This window comes from Anabas testudineus, chromosome 7 (assembly GCF_900324465.2).
Source record: "Anabas testudineus chromosome 7, fAnaTes1.2, whole genome shotgun sequence".
NCBI lineage: Eukaryota > Metazoa > Chordata > Actinopteri > Anabantiformes > Anabantidae > Anabas > Anabas testudineus.
In genome coordinates this window covers 21,632,493-21,651,746 of record NC_046616.1, presented here as the reverse complement: position 1 = coordinate 21,651,746, position 19,254 = coordinate 21,632,493, and the positions used below count along the sequence as shown (strand labels likewise).

Below are 19,254 nucleotides of genomic sequence, written 5' to 3'. Positions count from 1 at the left end.
TCAAACCAGGAGTTTCCTCTTCATGGTTAATCTGTAAATGATTTGATAGCCATCATCCCAGCCGTAGAGCTGTTTCTCTTCAGGGTTGTATTTCAGACTGGCGTGGGCTCCATACCTCCTGGGGAAGTACAGCAGAGGAGCCTCCTCGCTGATCACCATGTCGTTGACATCAAACACACACTCGACCCGGGAGCGGCTGGTCAGACGGGTGTTGTAAACGACATAGACAGTCCCGCAGACCACAAAAGCCACCTCTGCGTTCTCCCTTGGGCACCGGGTGTCCCAGATTTGTTCTATATCGAGCGTGGCAGGGTCCATCTTTGCGAGGTTAATGTTCGGTTCACTGTCACTGGTGGCATACAGGAGCCAGAGGCCCTCATCATCTGCTGCGAGGTCTGCAACAGTCTCTGGGTTGAGGTTGTAAACAGCAGCGTGGCTGTCCACAGGAAACATGGCGGTGTCACTCACTGAGCCACTCAGCAGATCATATTTGACCACTTGCACCTCCATTCCGGCCTCCTGTTTGATGTAGTACAAATAGCCGTTATAAACAGCACTGCCCAGGCCGCTCCAGTCTGAGGGCAGCTTGATCTGTCTGCTGCCGCTGACTCCAGGAGAGCTGGAAAAGTCAGGAACAGAGTTGAACTGGTAGACTTTGTCCCCTGTTGTCCCATTAAAGACATAAACCTTGGATGACCTCGGGTCTCTGGTCCACATGCCTTTGGGACTGCCCACTCTCTTCAGAATCTTCACTGATCTGATGCCAGAGATGATTTCTATACAGTCTGCGGCAAGAGAGAACAAAAAGAGGTTGGTAATGCCTCACTGCTTAGAGAAGCATCAATCATTTTTACAGCCGGAACTAAGAGTTTCTCACAATTTAAAATCAGTGATACAGCAGCAGCTTGGTAATTAATTGCTAACCGACTGGTTTTAGAATGAAGAATGATGTTGATGAAGAATCCTGGAATAGGGGTTTTAAATATGCTACAAAGACTGAGGAGCTGCAGTATAAGAAGGAAACGTGTAAGATCAGATTGTTCTAGATAGTTTCTAATTTCTAATTTGAAAACATATAGTCAGCTAATAAAAGATGGTGTTATTATGAATTGACCATCTGTCAGCACAGACAGTGAAGTTGGGCAGGAGGGGAGGAACAAGTTGGACAAGTCGGCAGTCTATCATAAGAGTGACATATAGAGACAATTCACCATTCACACGTACGCTCACACCTATGGGCAATTTAAAAATGAACCTAACTGCATGTCTTTGGACTGTGGGACAAAGCTGGAGAAAACCCACATGGGAGAACATGCAAACAGACAAATTCTGTTTATTTAGTCATCAATATTTACTGGGCTAGAGATGACAGGTTTTAAGGAACTGAAGAAGACTTCATCCAGATGCTACCAAAACACCTAGCAGGTGTGACATTAACGTAATTATAAGAATTGAATTTAGATTTATATCATCTGTCACGTTTAGTTCCATTAGCGTGTTTCATGCCAGTTCCACTGCTGTGTTTGTGTGTGTGTGTGTGTGTGTGTGTGTGTGTGTGTGTGTGTGTGTGTGTGTGTGTGTGTGTCTTTGCAACCTAACATTTAGAGACAACAAGCAGCTTGCAGCAGTCAATATCTGGCTCCGCAAATTAAGGCAAATTCAAAGTAGTCAGGAGGAAATTGGACACAAAGATTCATAATGAGAGGAAGTATGAGAGCAGCACACGGGCAGCATAATGATGCTTTCTGTAAGAGCAGACTAATAATATGCTTTTACTAAAATACACGGACAACAGATTTCCCCCTGATGGTTCCTGAGGCAAATCTGAAGTGGGTCCATACAATGCAGAGCAGTTCGTTTTGGGTCACGTCACAGACGTTCACAATGGATCACTGTGAGCTGAGCTCATTTCTGCGAACATGAGCTTGGAAGAGTAGCGCTACTGACCTCGGGGCAGTTTCCTGTGCCTCCTCTCTGCAGACACATGGCTCCAGAGCGCACAGAAGATCTTACACACATAAACTAGTAGAGGCTTCATTCTGCTTTGTGCTACCATCCACTTTGTATTTAACTATCATTGTAACTATTATCAGAGGATCTGATTTCGTTACTGTATTAAGTCTGTGTGAATAATAAGAAATCTATATTTTTTTCATTTGCTTTGGAAGTCTGGAGTCTACATAAATAGTAGCAACTGAATTAAATAATCCATCATCAGGGACGTACTGCAGCCTGTAGAGCCAGCTACTCTATGTGGATCTTTTGTTTAATATGCCACCAACCAATGGAACCAGCCAACGTACATCCATCTGTGTTTCATGGAATTAAAAGGCAATTTGACAACGTTCCACATCATGCTTTAACAGGTTATAAATCCCTGTATTACCTGGGTAAATGACTCAGTGCAGCAGTGATATCTCAGCAGAGTTTGTAGCAGCACGCCTTAGGATCTGAAGATTAGAAAGACAAACGCTGTGCTCAAACAGCACAACCACAGGGGAGTAGCCCTGCTGAAATAAATGAGTTGCATCAAGCCACATTTCTCCTGGAAAACCTGACTGCCCCCTGACTCAGAGAGCTTCGTTAAACGACTTCTAACAGCGCTGCGCTTGTTTCCCACTTTCCAGAGACATGGCTTTTCCATGACAGCAACTCAGGAAAAGGAGTGGCGTGGCACCTGGTGGGATATGTCCTGCTAAATGTAACTATAGAACATGCGTTCTACAGGGCTACATGTTCCAGGGCTATGCTGTGAATGAAAATGAGAGATGAATCATCCTGCTGAGTGCGTTTGGCTGACGTGCTTCACTGCAGCTCACCAGAGACTCTGGAGTGCAGCTCCTCCCAGTCTTCTTCCTCCTCTCCCGCTCCTCTGCTCTGTTCCAGCCCCCAGGCCCCCTGCTCCAATACTTTATCGGCCTTATTCGCACAAGCCCGAGGTGATGTCTGGGTCTCCACGTAGTCCATCTCTCTCTCCACCCGGTCCACTCGGAGTCTAGCTCCTTCCAGGTCTTTGAACAGCATGCTGTGACCATTCTTCAGCCCGTCCATGGCCTGAGCAGTTACCTTTTTGAAATCCTGCAGCTCTGTATGGTAGCGATGCAACTGCCCATGCCAAAACTGCATGCGGTCCTACAAGGGCAGAGCAAAATAAGCATTACAGTATAATGTACTGCAATTTTATATATATATATATATACAAAGCCAGGAGGCAGCAGGAGTTAACGACTCCCTGTGAATGAGTGCTGCTATGCATGCTGGTTGCAGCACTTCATTAATTTTTTTCTTCATTTTATATGATGAAACCTTATTTACATTTAAATTATAAGGCTCTAAGAAGGCACTTATTATGACTGATTTCCTCTGTCTCATTTGTTTTAGTGCTTTCAACAGCTCATGGACACATTTGTCATTTCAGTGTGCAATTCCAACATTAGGAACTGAAAACAACTCGGGGGGCATTTGTCCCACCTTGCTCCCCCTGTCCAATCGCCCCTGCGTTTAGCTCCTATAGCATCATCCCTGTGCCTCACAGAGCTGCTAGCTTAGCTGTAACGCTTCTCTTATTGGCCGCCATATGAAATTTCAGATAGCAAAATGGGCCTGTTTGAATCAAAGCATTATCAACATCAGCAAATAGAATATAGCACTGCGCTTCTCGGTGTGGTGACGGACACAGTGAGAGGTGACAGGTGAATTATTCACAGCAAGATGTAATAACGGACAACTCCGCCACTGTCTTCTCCGCCTCAGTTTCATTTTCTCCCTTTGCTTGCTGTGGGCCTGTGGTCAAATGGAAATGAAAGCTTGGTGATGAATTGCCATGTTCATATCAATGCAGAAGTAGCGGCAGCATATTGGAATTGAGACTGCGGGGAAGCCACAGGGGGCGAAGTGAGCAGGATTTAGCTGTAAATAGATAACTCATTTCATGTGGAGAACAGTTTTAAGATAGTCATTTTTGTTGCATTGCAGCCACATGGCTGATGAAAAAGGAAAACTCTGAAACTCCACTGAAGAAGAATGCATTAAAAGAATTATTAGTTCACACGCAATACTGCCTCAGGTAGACAGACACGCTCATGCATTACATACTCACCTTAAGCCAGCTGAACTCCCAGCTCACACAAACTTTGCTTGTTCTCTTTGATGGCACATACAGTGCACAGCGTTGTAACCCTTTCCAGTGTAATTCCTCTCCTTCCCTGAGGCACTTTGTTGTCATGCAGATTAATTCTACTGTACCTTTCCAGAGCACATTTCTCTACTTTGGCTGCTGCAATGTTTGATGCCATGGTAGCAAAGGTTGGGCTTGTACTCATTACTGGTGTGTCGTTGTCCTAAACGCTGAAGAAACCGTAATGTCGTCGGACAAACGCTGCGTGTTGTATTAGAAAAAGAAGCTATGCATGCATCAACTGATTCTTCCCCAGTGGCCCTTGCAAAGTTGATGAGCTGGGCAGATATTGCATTAATTGGACTGCACTAGTTACAAAGTTAAGTCAAATAGAAGCATGTGGAGGATGCATCAGGAATTAACACCTAACTGGCACTTTTAATTGCTTCACAGATGAGTATGTGTGAAAAACACAGTATAATAATCAATTATTAGTCATTTAAAGGGGGTTCGCTTCTTACCTCTATAGCCAACAATCTGTTCTCCAGATAATCCATCAGCCCCTGGTAGTAGTACTGGGCTCCGGTAAAAGTCCAGGCCGTGGAAACAAGGAGGACTAAGACTGGTTTCATTGTGAGATGATCAGTGGCACAGATGAGTTTCGTTCTTCTCTACCCTGTCTTTAGGGGAGTGTTCAAATTATGATGTGTCACACAAACCTATAAACGCTTGCATTCATAGTAAATGTATATGCAAAAGAGAGGTGAGAAGGATAGAGAGAGGAAGAGGCCGCTCTGAGAGTTTTCAATTCTTTGACCACTCTCACTTTGCTGGAATGTTTTCACAAACTCCCGGGGAGGAGCCTTGTGCCTCTTACCCCTCGCTGTCCTCAAAAAAAAAAATCCTCCACTCACTCTGTGCATGTGTGTTTGTTGCACTGTCTCAGGCTGTGAAAATACAAATAGAACAAAACAAAATGATCATTTGAGATGAGACTGATTGATCCGCTTATTACTCTGTATACATTTGTTTTAACATTTGAAAGGATTTAAATGTCTTCACAGATCAGAAGCAGCTGATTATTAGCAGCTGATGGTGGTGATTGCTCAGTGTTCATTTAACTTGACCTTAGCTCAGAAATACGTTTTGCAAAGTAAAATAGAAAATTACTATATTATTATTAATATTGCTTAGTGGTCTTTTCATTCATATTCTTACTAATATTAATATTAGACAGTATTTTTCTACTCAAATAAATAAATGCATAGTTTTTTTCATACCTGGACAGGAATAAAAACACTCTTGTCATAATTCATGCATGAAAGGGTTCAAACATAAAAATGCACGACCACAAAATCAGCTTTTGATGCTGTCAGTGGTGCAGTTTCATTAGATGGGATGGCCTCAGGGATACTGCCTAACTGGGAAACCAAATCAAAGGTGAAAAATGAGCAATGCACAACTGGAGCATTAAACTCCTTAAATTCACACAGACTCAGTTCAGTGTCTCTATCATCAGATCACCAGTCTGGTTTTCTTTCAGCCAGACACACTGACTGAAGCCAGGCAAATGGTCTTCACCAGGCTGACAGCAGAGATGTACTGGACAAAAGCACACTTTTATAAGGGCTGTGCAGAAATTAGAAGAAAGAATCAGCAGTGTTTTTATGCAGGCCTATGGATTCATAGATTTTATTGATTGCCCGTGCCCGCTACAGAGGGCAGTAAGTACTGGTAATGCCTCTCCTTCATTGACTCATCTAAACCTGTGGTGCTCCTTAAGGCTCTGTGCTTTATTATTTTCTATATCTTTCCACAAGGACACATCATCCGCAAACAGATTTCATTATCATTGTTATGCGGATGACACCCAGATCTATGTCGCACTACTAAAGTGCAGCCCACATCAGTTAATGTTTTTCTTTCTCAGTGCCCGATGTAATCAAGCGCCAGATGTCCTGCAGTTTCCTCCAGCTTAACAATACTAAATCAGAAATAATTCTATTTGGCCGACCCAAGTTTGTATATCTCAAACTGGTGTGTTTTTGTACACTCACCCTCTCCTTTGACAAACACGTCACAAATGTTTGCCCCAATCCAGGAGCATTTCAGAAGTCACATCCTTGTGTGTTGACTTTTGTAATGACAAGAAACTACCTTACACATGCAGTTAGTACAAATCATGACTGCTGCAAATTCAAAAAGACAAGAACACACTATCTATTTTAGATGCACTTCACTGGCTAACAGCATGTTTATGGAGGTTTTTGTTTACTTTTAACAAAAAATGTTAGGGTTAGGGTTAGGGTTAGGGTTAAAAATATTAGAGCATTTGGCTAGGACTAGTACCTGTTCATGCATGTGTAGCAGTAAGTACTTTTATTAAGACACAAAGCGACATAGAAAATGTATTATTTTCTGTTGCCCTTTTTCTGCTAAATGTCACATCCCTTCTAGCGAGATAAAAATGGATGATATGAAACCTTTAAATTGGCCAATTAATTGGAGAAAATCTGACAGATGAGGAAAAGGGACTTGTAGTGATTATTTCCAGTAATTTAGTTGCAAGTAGATACAGAATATGCACTTATTTATCTGTTTAGCAAAGAAACATTTGCAGGGCTAAATTTGATCCACTAAACAAGAGTCAGAAATGTATGGCTTCACTGGTCCCCGTGGTTGATATGCCTTATTGGTTTGAGCACACAGTTCCAGCCACACTCTGACAGCCAGAATTAGTCAATAACACTTTGTTGCCACTTGGAAGGAGATTGCATTTATCTGATGTGAGTGAATGGTGTAAACTGTAGATTGTCCTCAGTGCAGGGGTAACAGTGCATAAAGGTTTGATTACAGAGATGATCATATTGACTAACAATGCGTGATCTATCTTTGCCAAGGTGGGAGGTACATTTGTAAAATAGCCACGATAAACTATATATTTTTACTATAAACAGTCATTTCACTTCTCTTTAACCTTGTTTTGCACCTTTTGTTGTTTTGTATCTCCTTGTTCATTTTCTTTGAGGTTGTTTGGTTACTTTTTGTAGTTGCTTTTTATCTCTTTGTAGTTGCTTTCTATCTCTTTGAGGTTGTTTGGTAACTTTTTGTAGTTGCTTTTTATCTCTTTGAGGTTGTTTGGTAACTTTTTGTAGTTGCTTTCTATCTCTTTGAGGTTGTTTGGTAACTTTTTGTAGTTGCTTTGCATCTATTTGAATTTGCTTAGCGTGTTTTTTGTGTCACTGTGTGGTTGTGCCACCCCTGTGGCACTGCTTCTGTGTCGCTCCTTGTCACTACACATCAAATCGTGAACTATGACAGCTTCACACACTTCAGAAAAAGGAACACAGTCAGAAAACAACACATTCATATCTTGCAGCTTGTTGCAGTATCATAATAGTTTGATTAGGGATCAGTGCCAGATACTCCAGCAGCCTAATGACTGTGGTCTAATCATGCTCTCTTGATTGTCTGCTGCCCAATATCATCTCAGCGAGTCCTGAACTGAACCACAGACCCCTGTCTATTTTTATGCCAGCAGACAGCAGACCAGACTGTGAATGTTGTCATGGTAACAAAGTGCCGTACAGCTGCTTTTAGAATCGAAATAGGCATCCTGGAGTTTGATCTAATCTGGAACACACTGCCTGTCTGGAACCGGCAGGAGAGGGCATTGACAGGCCAATGGCTGTAAAATGGTGCATCTGTGTTTGTGTGTGCGTGTTTTAATGCCCCAGAGATTTTTTTCAATCATAGCTTCTGATGATGTGAGTAATTACAGTTTCATCACTTCTTTTATCACTTCTTTTCCATTTTGCTACATCGATTTGGAGCATGACGCTTGTACTGCTTGCCACTTGGTGTGGATTTTTAATCTATTGCTAATTACTGTCTTAATTGCACCACTGAGTAGTGTGGTGTGATCAAAGGGCAAAGCATCCGTTCACCTAAGCATCTGCAGTCTCAAAACCTTTAAGTTTAGCAGGGATGAACAATGAAAGAGTGTGACATTTGTTGACACAGGGGTATCACTTATTCAAATCTACTCAAGGTAATGATTGAAACCTTCAGTACAAAGCCCATTAAATCCACAACTGTGCATAGTTCATATATAAAATCACCCACCAGATGGCAGCATCTTTCTTTATGTGAAACAGTCCACACTGAACAAAATGGAAGAAGTCTTAAGATCCTCTACTAAAGTAAAAAAAACTACTGCAACGATTCAAGTCTTGCATTAAAAATCCTACTCAAGTTAAAGCATTTTATAGAGAATGATGAAAACTCAAGGGTCTCTTGACCAAAATGACAAAAGAAATAGCATAATAATGTGGAAATGTACATACAATATATTTATAAATATACAAGCAACATTTTACTGTTGTGGGTGCTTAAGATAGAGCCATTTTAAAATACTTACATAGTTTGGCACATAAGGTTTGGGCCCCTCCAACGGGTCACTACATAAATCTGATCAAATCAGGAAACTAAGCTAAAGAAATCATAAAAAAAAAAAGCAAAGATCACAAAGGCAACTGAAATATGACCATATATCACTCATTCACTGTGACATTGTTTCAATAAGCTTCTGCAATGTCGCAACATTTTTTCCCGTCCATAGTTGAATTAATTTTTATTTTCTACTGATAATCCTAAAGATTCTCAATAAGGTTAAGGTCTGGACTCTGTGGTGTCCAATCCATGTGTGAAAATGATGTGTCATGCTCCCTGAACCACTGTTTGACAATTTGAGCCAGATGAATCCTGGCATCATCTTTGAATGTGCCAGTACTAGAAAAGTGAAGAAAAAAATCCATTGATGGAATAACCTGGTCATTCAGTATATTCAGGTAGTCAGCTAACCTCATAATGTTGCTGAACCTAGACCTGACCAACTGCAGCAACCCCAGATCATAGCACTGCCCCCACAGGCTTGTACATTAGGCACTAGTCATGATGGGTGCATCACTTCACCTGCCTCTCTTCTTACCCTGATGCTCCCATCACTCTGGAACAGGGTAAATCTGGACTCATCAGACCACATGACCTTCTTCCATTGGACAGTTCTAAAACCCAGTTTTAGTAGTTTCATCAATCTCCTTAGCTGTTTTCTTTGCTTGCTGCATATCGAATAATTTGACCCTTCTGAAACAGATTAACATATTTTCCACGGCCACAGGATGTGTCTTCTGACATTATTGTTTATTAACTAAGAAGCTACTCACTCCATCAGTTTGGGTAAAATAACTAGTTGCCAGCTGAAACATAACCATCCATGTAGTAATTATCCAATGGGAGGCTCTTATCTGTTTACTCAGTTAAATCCAGGTGGTGACTTTTATTTATTTTTCTTTTTTTTTTTTTTTGGAGAGCAGTGTATTTTACAGTGTGTTATCTTCAATTATAGCTTAATTATAGCTCAATTAAATTCAGTTCAGTTCAATTCAACTATTTTATGCAAACACAATCAATGCACATTAACAGTAAACCATTAAAACACAAGAAATCTAGATGATGTTAATGGTAATGTTCCACATAAAAATGATACAGATAACCCAGCACTATAGATATATACAGTACATAGCGCAGTTTCCATAATTTATTTGAATCAATCTTTTGACTGGTCTTTAAATGGTCTTTCTAACCCTAGGAACTTTGTCTTTTGTCATAGAAACATCAGTTATATTAAAAAAAACTCACAGAAACTTGGCATACTGTATTTTGTAAGCATATTACATGTTGCATGTAAAATATTAGTCAGAAAAGTCTTATATATGTAGTGGAAAAAGAACATTATACCCCTATGTACTACTGTAAGTAAGATACTTGAGTATACAGTATATCCTGGTCCAGATCTCCAGGTCCCCAAGGCTGAACAATGTTGTGATATTGACTTCAATACCTTCAATGGAAGTCCTTTTAAACAATATATTATAGGGATAGATAAAAAAAAAAACATTCAATAAATATTTAACATGTGGAATGCTTTGGCCTTGGAAATACTTTTTATGATGTGTTTTGTATCAGACTTAATCTACACACAACCTCAACAAATTACAAATTATATGTACATTGTTTTGATGCTTTTAAAGGATCATGATTCTGTCTTTTCTCAGAATTATCAGCGCAACAGCTCAGTTTGTAGAGTGATAGTATGCACTACGGAAAAGTCTATCAGTTTGTTTGTGTGTGAGAGAAGACAAGTATCCAAATGCTATAAACCCGTCACAAGATTCAAGTGAACAAATACCCAAATACTATAAACCATTTGCTGGTTTATATGGTGTACACATGTATGCAAGTATATGTGTGCATGTTGGGAATAAAATTCAGTTTCTCAGGTTTTATCCTTTCTAGGTGCATGTGTTATTGAAATGAACAGCTTTGTTTCATTTTTTGTGAACTGCTGACAATATTTCTTATTTAGAATACACATTCAAATGAAATCATAACACATCAAAATAATAAAAATGATACTGTGTTGGCAGAATCTGAATAATTCTAATACAACTCTATTTACTCTACTCACATGTAAAAACTCACTTGATGCTATTATAAGGAAAAATTATAGTGGTCTCAAATTTTTTCTCCAGAGGTGTAGCTGTTTGAAGGTTAAGACTTGCCCAATCACATTGCATATTTTTTACCCCCTACCATTTGGTTGAGTTCATTTTCAGGTTGCCCCTGAAAACAGAGAAGCACAGTAATAAACCTCGTGCACAGGGCAATTAACAAAGACATATAGATTATTCAGAATGCATTCTCGTGCCTCTTGCTTTACCGTCTGCTTCTGTAAACCTTCAGTTTGTAGTGCTATGTAAAAGTCCCCCTTACATCAACAGAAAGTTAAGGAGTATTGATTTGGTTTAGGTTACATATTTTTAAGAATAGGTTTTGGTTAGGGAATTTAGTTATGATAGAGTTTAGGGTTACACGTTTAGTGACAGTAGCTCAGGTAGTAGCGCAGTCATCTACAAAATCCAGGGTCAGTAGTTCAATTCTCTGTTTTCATGGCTACATACGTCCTTGTCCTTGGACAAGACACCAAAACCCTGTAAGAGTGCTGACATGTGCTGTCTGGCAGCTGTCCCACACCAATTTCCCAAAGGGAATCAATAAAGTATATTATTATTATTTTTAGTTGTGAGGGCCAGGGTTAGGATAAGGGGCTAGGGAATGCATTATGTCAATGGGTGTCCCCACAAGAATAGTTAAACATGAGTGTGTATGTGTGTGCACGAGCGCGCCCGCTAATGACAGAATGCAATGGATCCCATATAATCTCACGTTTGCCTTCACATCAGGCGACAGGAGCCACCCATAAAAACCTCCTTCCTCTGCAACTGAACAACGAGCCAAACACCCGTAAAAACCCATTCTTTATTACCCTTTTGTATTGATTAGGAGATGCAGCCGTATAACACTGCAGGCTGAATGGGTGAAGCAACATAAATCCTTTAGTCCCTTGTAAATAGCTTTAATACACCCAAGGCGCCAAATCACTTGACCTGCGTTAGCCCTGCCGTTTGGGGGCTTTCTGGCTCACTGAGCAGTATGGAGCCAGCCCTTCTCCTCCCTTTCTTTGGCTGTCAGTCCAGGTAATAGTCAAGGCCTTATTAGTGGCACACTCGTTCTACCTCTCTCCTTTGTAGCATCTCCTGTAGTTAAGCCACTGAGAGTCACATTTTTCTGCATCCAGCATTTTAGTTTGATCTTTAATTGGCAATGATCCTGTTTGGATTTATTTTTTTACACTAGCAGCTGCCTCAGGTCTATCACAGTTGTCAAAAGTTTCAAAAACACCTTGCTCTCTTCCTATATTATTATTATTTTGTTGGATGGACTGTGCGATGTATGTGCTTGAGAGACGTCTGACACCATATTGGACAGTGATATTCAAGAGCAGGCCGAGTTAATGCTGAAGCACTGTGCTTTCATGTAATTTATCATACACACTCAGCATACTAACAATGCATTGTCTTGATTATCTATCACATAATCAATGCGTTCCTTTTTACATTTTATTTGCTTGAATTTCCAGTGTAAAAATGATACATTTGACTGTCTATCTGAGGCTTTATAAAGCAGTGCTGTATCTTGGTTTTTATCTTGTTGGCCACATAATCTTGGAAAAGTAACAGCTTAGTGTGACTACAAACCATCCACAGAGCATCAGTGACTCATGTAACTACCAGGAATTGTGAAATGGTTTGAGGTGTGAGGTGTAGCCAAGTCAGATTTCAATGAGGTATGCATTATGTACACACAGAACACAGGTGTGTCTACTTTTAATTTGTTGCATAGAGGGGTTTCATGAGAAAATATTTTTCCAACATGATATCTAAAGTAGTCTATACTCTGTAATGAAAACTGTCTCTCAAATTGAATGTTGACAGCCAACATACACTTGCTGAAGTTGCTTTAGCAGAAGAGTGCCTAAGAGGCTGTGGACAGCTGCTCAGAGGGGAAAAACTCTTGACAAAGCTGCATTTATCCATGGTGGGCGCTGCATGGGAGCTTGACCACTGGAAAATAAAGACACAGTATTTGAGAGAATATCCACGGAAATGCCGTCACAGCCAGTTGTCCCAGCACAGGAGCACACAGCTGTTAGCCATACTTGTTCTGGAGACTGCTCTCTCCTGTGATGTTACGCATGCAAGCATGCTAAGGATCTATAAACAGGCACCATCAGGCAAGAGATTCCAGTTACCACACATCACATCACATTTTCCCAAGTTTGTCAAGTCTGCCTGTGTGTACATTGAAACACTTGTTACCTAATATAATAAAGACTTTGCGTTTCCTAACATGACTCCAGTGTAAATGATGGGGGAAAATAATATATTGTAAATTCCAAAGATTGTTTTCAACATGCTATATTGGATTGATGAACCTCTAGAGAACAATCATCTACAGCTTTTTGAGGCTTTGTGGACTTTTAAAATGAGTTTCAGCTCATGAAACTAAGAAATAAAAAAAAAAGAATCATAGGTTTTGTTTTTTACATATATATATAATTCTCTTTGCTTTTCTGCATATTGTGTCCATTAACATGGTAACAAAGATTACCATCAGTAGTGATGGTCCACAGTAGTGAGGGCTAAGCCCCCTCTGGCTGTATACTGTATATTCCCCTCAGGTATTGGTAGACATCAGTAACACAAGATTTAATTTAGGACTTACATTCCCCATGTGAACAAACAATTCCATATGAATCATAATGTTGCTCTGTGTCTGCTAACAAGTTTATCATTTTAACTGTATGTCAATAAGAACCGCCCCCTAATGGCCAAAAAAGCCTGTTATTGCAGCTTTAAGTATATACAGAGTAAGTCAATCAGTTTTATTTATACAGCACTTTCCACACAACTGCAAATCAAAGTGCTTCATGTCCACATATAAGCAGATTACACCATACTGTAAGATTGAAAGCAACTAAAATTAACTTCAAAAAGTGTTAATTGTGAACTGTGCCTGGCTTTGTAGACCACTCAACCCTCTGTCTTTACACCCTGGAATAAGATAATGAAAAGCTCAACATCACATCGCAGATTTTTTTAGTTCTAGTCTTTTTAGTACAGAATTCCCATTTTATGACTCCCCTGACAGTGATTCTATGCTGAGTTACTGTCGATACAACAAGGATTGTAAATCTTGTTCGCTGTCACTTACATTGGCAGTTTGACAGGGAGTGATTACATAAGAAAATAAGGAATTATTACAAGTAAAAACTGTTTTAATGTACGTTTTTTTTTAAAAACAGATTTTGAAATTGTAAGAGTGGGAATCTTGTGCAAAATCTGAACCACAGAGTTCCTGTACAGACCAGGTGCAACAGGCTTTGTTGGGAGTACTTTTATTCAATTCAATACACATACTTCACATTTGTATGCCATGTAGAAATCTAATTATGTTGCCTTCACACTCCACCAACCACTCCTCAAGCACTGCATACATGTGTGTCCCGAGCTTGTCTACATGACATGTTTCAGCATTGTTCTTGTTGCTGTTTCTGCCTCTGGAGCTGAGTGAGGAGACATAGCAGGAGGCGGGCTTGTGCATACCATTATCTCACAAAGCACTCATTACAGGAGTGTCTCCCATATCCTCTATACCAGCAAAACATGTCACCTCATGCTCTCCGCCTCATTCTGAACACAGCAGCACTCAAACCCAACATCTCTTTGGCATAAGGCTCCTCTCTAACCATGACTCATTTCAGTGAAATGCCTCAAACATTATGGTTGCCAAATTATGAAGTGAACAGAAATGTATGCATGGGGCTCGGCCTCCTCTTCCTGTAGCCAGGGGGGTGGATAGAGGGTGGTGGTGGTGGGGAGCATGTCGCAGGCACTTGCAGCCCACCTGCAAGCTCCCTTTTCATCAAAACACACTATGTTTTGCCACCATTCATCATAAGGACATATATTTCATTTACTGTAAACACCAGAGCAATAAAAATGAAGTAATAGTCTACGAATGAGAACATCCAATTACAGCTGCTATATTTGAGCAGTTCATCATGTAAGCTCTGTGTAATATGCTTCAACGCTGATTAGTGCAGAATCTTGGTCAGCTCACTGACTTCATTCAACAAAATGTAAGTATCTTCCCTTCCATTTTGTTGAATGATCTGAGTGCATGTAAATGGAGCATATTTCCTTCATAAGGTAATTACATGTTTAGTGGCTCCATGTCTGGATTAGTGAAAGTATGAATGCATCCTAACCTGAGATTTGTCCATAGTTGCTCTGTAATTACAGCACGTCTCATATAAAAACCCTCCAATACATCAACCATGACATCCATTGCATCATGTAAAGGTTAAAACCTGTGATTACACTGATAAGCAGCCACAATTAGCTACAGTATGGTGCTGCAAGATGGAAACAATTTAGAGAGTTCCTGGACTTCAATTAAGTTAAATCAGTGCCCATTAGGTATTTTATTCATCAGGCCATCATCGTGAGGTATGTGCTGAGAGTACTTTATATGAAAACCAGTGTCACATCAGAGTAGCAGACTAGAGCAGGGCGTAGGAGAAATGTGCTTGTCAGCAGCTGTTTCACTCCGTTGCACAGTGTGGAAAAGCTCTGTCATGGCCTACCTAATGGTAATTGTTCAGAGTGGTGAGAGTCCACCGTCTTGTCTGCATGCTGGTATCTGAGGGGCTCAGAGTGCAGGCAACAGGAGCGGTCGTAGAGTGGGGCGGTGTGGTGGGAGTGTTGTTACAACTGACACGCGCTGATATTTGTACAATAGATTCTATGAATTCGCATTTCTACTAGATGTAATCAGGTGCATTAAGATTTAAGGATGCCTTTGAGTAATAGTTTAAAGACGGGGTAAGTAAGGAACTTCAGAAAAATGATTAGGGGGAAAGGGGAAGCAAAAAGGGAAGGGATATAAAAAACCTTTCTTTTTACCCAGAGAGAGCAGTTTGAAATTTTGATGGTTACTGGTAACAACTAGGACTTAGGAAGTGGATTTCCTTTCACCTGGTTTTATGTGTATTTTCTGTTTTTGCAGAGAAACAGTTGGAAATGTAAATTTTACGAGACAAATTAAAACAGTGTCATGATGAAATAGCAACAGAAGAGACAAAAAATAACAGCGGCTCTCTATAGAGAGACGAGGAGGCAATAACTTTCCACGTGCCTTAAAATATTAGGTAAGTGAAGCATAGGGTTGAGCTCTCTTCCCCACTCTACTAACTTTCCTACAGTCCCTAAGATAGCAGGAGAGGTGTGGAAAGAGAAACAAGTGGGAGACAGCGAGAAAGAGTGGGAGCAAAAGTGTTGGGAAGAAAGAGAGATGGCGTCTCAGACAGACTGTCTGGCTGCACCAGGATCTCCAGCACTCAGCGTCATATGATTCTGAGGTCAGAGGTTATCCCCACTGATGAATATCGGCCGAGCCTTGTCTCCCTCACAAAAGAAAGGGAGTTGTTTTCACTCCCTGGGCCTGGAAAATTTATTTCAGGAATCCATTCTGCCAGCACGAGACTGTAAACCTGTCTCAAGGCAGAAGAGTTATATCCACAAATATTACTTTTTTTTCACAGTTTTATCAGCCTGTCAAAACATCTAAAGATGCTCCTTCTCATTGAAATGCATCAATGTGTGTAATCACAAAGCAGTGAGAGAATGAAGGTACATAGAGTATGTGTCTCTTTACTAGGCAAACATAAATTCTTGGGATTTTGACAGGCTTTAAAAGATTATAGTTTGCAGTCTGTGATCTGTGTGAAAGTACACTGGTGTTTTGGGTTTATCCTTTCAAACTGAACATCTCATCCCACAAGTAATTTCATTATATCCCAGCGTATTAAGGTGGTAATACTGCAGCACAGACGAGCAACAAGCCCAGCAACAGGGAAAAAAGCTGAATACACCCATGTTATGTTACTTAAAGTGTCCTCGTAAGTTGGCTTTGTCCTACCCGCAGATGTGTAAACTCCATAAGGAATAATCACAGGGCATTTCAAATAACACTGTCAGCAGGACTTCTGCTAAAAGCTTCTGGGAGATTATAGCTGCCCATGAGTGACAAGTGTGCTGTATAAGATCACGCATGTGAACAAATGGATGGCAGAAGCCTGGGCATTTAGGAGCCTTGAATCAGTCTCCACTGGGATATACCCAGTCGTTTGACAGTCTTGATGTGAGTAATGAAAAACCACACCAGCTCTCCTTGCCTGCAGTGTGACGAGGGCTGGTCTGACACTGGCTTAGGTGTGTCCGAGGGGCACGCTGCAGAAGGAGAGAGAAGAGTCAGAAGCTCGTGGGGTTTCTGATGAAGGCAGAAACACTGCTATCATCCACCAAATCTGAAGGCGAATGAATAGCAGTGTGGTGTATGTTAAGGTGCCAGGGTGTAGCATGGAGGCAGGATGAGGCCTCTAAACACACTGTCAGCAAAATTCAGTGCAGTGCAGTTCTTAAACCAAAAACTGTACACTTTATATGTACTATATATCCTAACTTTACTATAAATTATCATGCAATAGCATTTTGTAATAGCGAAGGAAAACAAGCAACCTCACCTTAGTGCATTCACTGTATGTAGAAATTGGAACAGATCAAAACCACCACGCCAATCTATTATCTTTTTAATTTAAGGAACAAGTTCCAAGCATTAGTACAACTCCAATCGCATGCTGGCTGCTTCATCACTCTGGGGGCCCTCAGCCTTCCATCCTAAATCTCTGGGCTCACCCTCATCACTGCAAGGCCTTATCTTATCCACACTATCAACCTCAGACTCACCACGCCCTGAGACATGAGCTGCCAGCCCATGGCCAGACCAGCAGATCTGCAGTTTTCATTACCAAGAGCCTCTCTGAGTGGCCTCACCTGCACCCGTGGCTCCATCCTCTGCTATCACTTGTGGGAAAAGATAACAAGGGATATTTGCCCTTATTAGAGTCAATAGTGCTATTAAAGGTCTAATCATCTGTCCCAGGGAGAGGCGCATATTATACTGATGCCTGACATGCTTTCCATTACAGCTTAGTGCTGCTGTTCATAAGGAATCCTGAGAAGTAGAGGCTTTAAATCAGTTAGTAAAGGACGCTTAAACTGTGTGTGGAAGACAAATAAGTTCACTCACTGTATAGTCAGGAGCCACAGCTGGTTGGCTCTGTCCAAAGGTTACAAAATCAGCCTCCTAGCATCTCTAAAGCTCACAAAGTAACATGTTAAATCCAGTTTGTTTGATCCAGAGTTTGTGAGATGTGTCTAAGAGTTCAAGACATGATGGACAGGTGCATGCTAGTGAAACAACAGGAAGTTACTGTTGTTACTACACAGTCATTTGGCTGATTTGACGTACTTCTCAGCACGGTCAGCAGTTGGAGCTGCAGCACAGCCTGAGGATCACAGTGTCGGACTCGGATTCTTGAATGATTCAAATTATACCAAAACCTAACTGTATAAAGCAAGCAAACTAGAGCTAAGCTCTTTATGATAAACTAAGTTGATGTCACTAATGTCAAGTCATGCTTTCTGTGATTGCAAGGGTATGTGTGGGTGTGCGTGATGTACATTTGGTCATCTGCTGGAAGGTGTCTGTGAGCACATCCATGTACCACCCAGAAGATTTGACTCTGTGGGAACTGTCCTCACAGCAAGCACAGCGACTTTCCCAGCTTTTTCCCCTTGTTCAGCCAAATACAACAAAGAAAGGAGCTCTTCGTATTATTTATTACTATATACTACTTAATATTGTGTTTTGTAATGTATATTTGTGGAAGGTGTCTGATGCATGTTGTAGTATGAACTGATGCATGTAGCTACTGTTAAATATATCTCAGCAGTACCTAAATATTAATACAGATAAGACTGGTATTAGTCTTCTCATCTCCCTGTTGGAAAACCAGAAAAAACACTAATGTAAAAACCAGTATTTGTTTACCAGACACAAACAGTGAAGTAAGGCATGAGAAGAATCAGACAAGACAGGTTCCAAATGAGCACAGTAAGTCTCGGGTCCGCATCTGCAATTGTCCCTAATTATGACAATAATTCAAGAGAGCTCCACATTCCAGTGCCTCTTATGGTTTTGCTGCTATGTATCTTGGAGCCTGTGGAGCCATTAACACGATACCAATCTCAACCAATGGCTCCAGTTTGGGCCTCCCATGGGCTCCTGAATGCAACCTGTCCAACTCGAGGGAACCCAAACATCCACCCCCTCCCTCCCCTTTCCACTCACACACTTGTGTCCCCAAGGAGGTGGGCATCAGGACAAACAATCAATGCCAATGACAGATCCACGTCAGACAGAGGATAATTATGGGAACGACGCTCTGAAAGACACTGTCATTAAAACCCACCGTCTCCACTCCAAATACAACAGGCTCCTTCCTGCAGCCTGTCCACGTTATGAGGTGTGTGTGTGTCTGTGCGTGTGTGTTTGTGTGGAGGGGGCGGGGTCTCCTGTGTTAATGTCAAGCTGGTCCAGCGTTTCTAATGTGTCTTGTGTCCTCATATAACTTTTAATGTAATTGCACCAGTAGCTGATGAGTGAACCAGTAAAAGTGGAGAGATGTAGACATGACAGAGACATGAGACACAATTTGATCTGCCATGCATGACTGAAGAAGGCCTCAAATGTACTTGACAGCTGCAATT

The 19,254-nt window shown here is 41.0% G+C and overlaps 1 protein-coding gene across 1 annotated transcript; it reads right to left on the bottom strand.

Annotated features, from left to right (window-relative positions):
* Window positions 1-4,764, bottom strand: olfml3a (olfactomedin-like 3a). Its single transcript, XM_026368681.1, has 3 exons — window positions 4,639-4,764; window positions 2,820-3,132; window positions 1-785 (listed from the first exon to the last, which is right to left on the bottom strand). Exons 1-3 carry the CDS (start codon window positions 4,747-4,749, stop codon window positions 1-3), a joined length of 1,209 nt encoding a protein of 402 aa, XP_026224466.1. The 5' UTR covers window positions 4,750-4,764.
* Window positions 4,765-19,254: the final 14,490 nt, after the last annotated feature.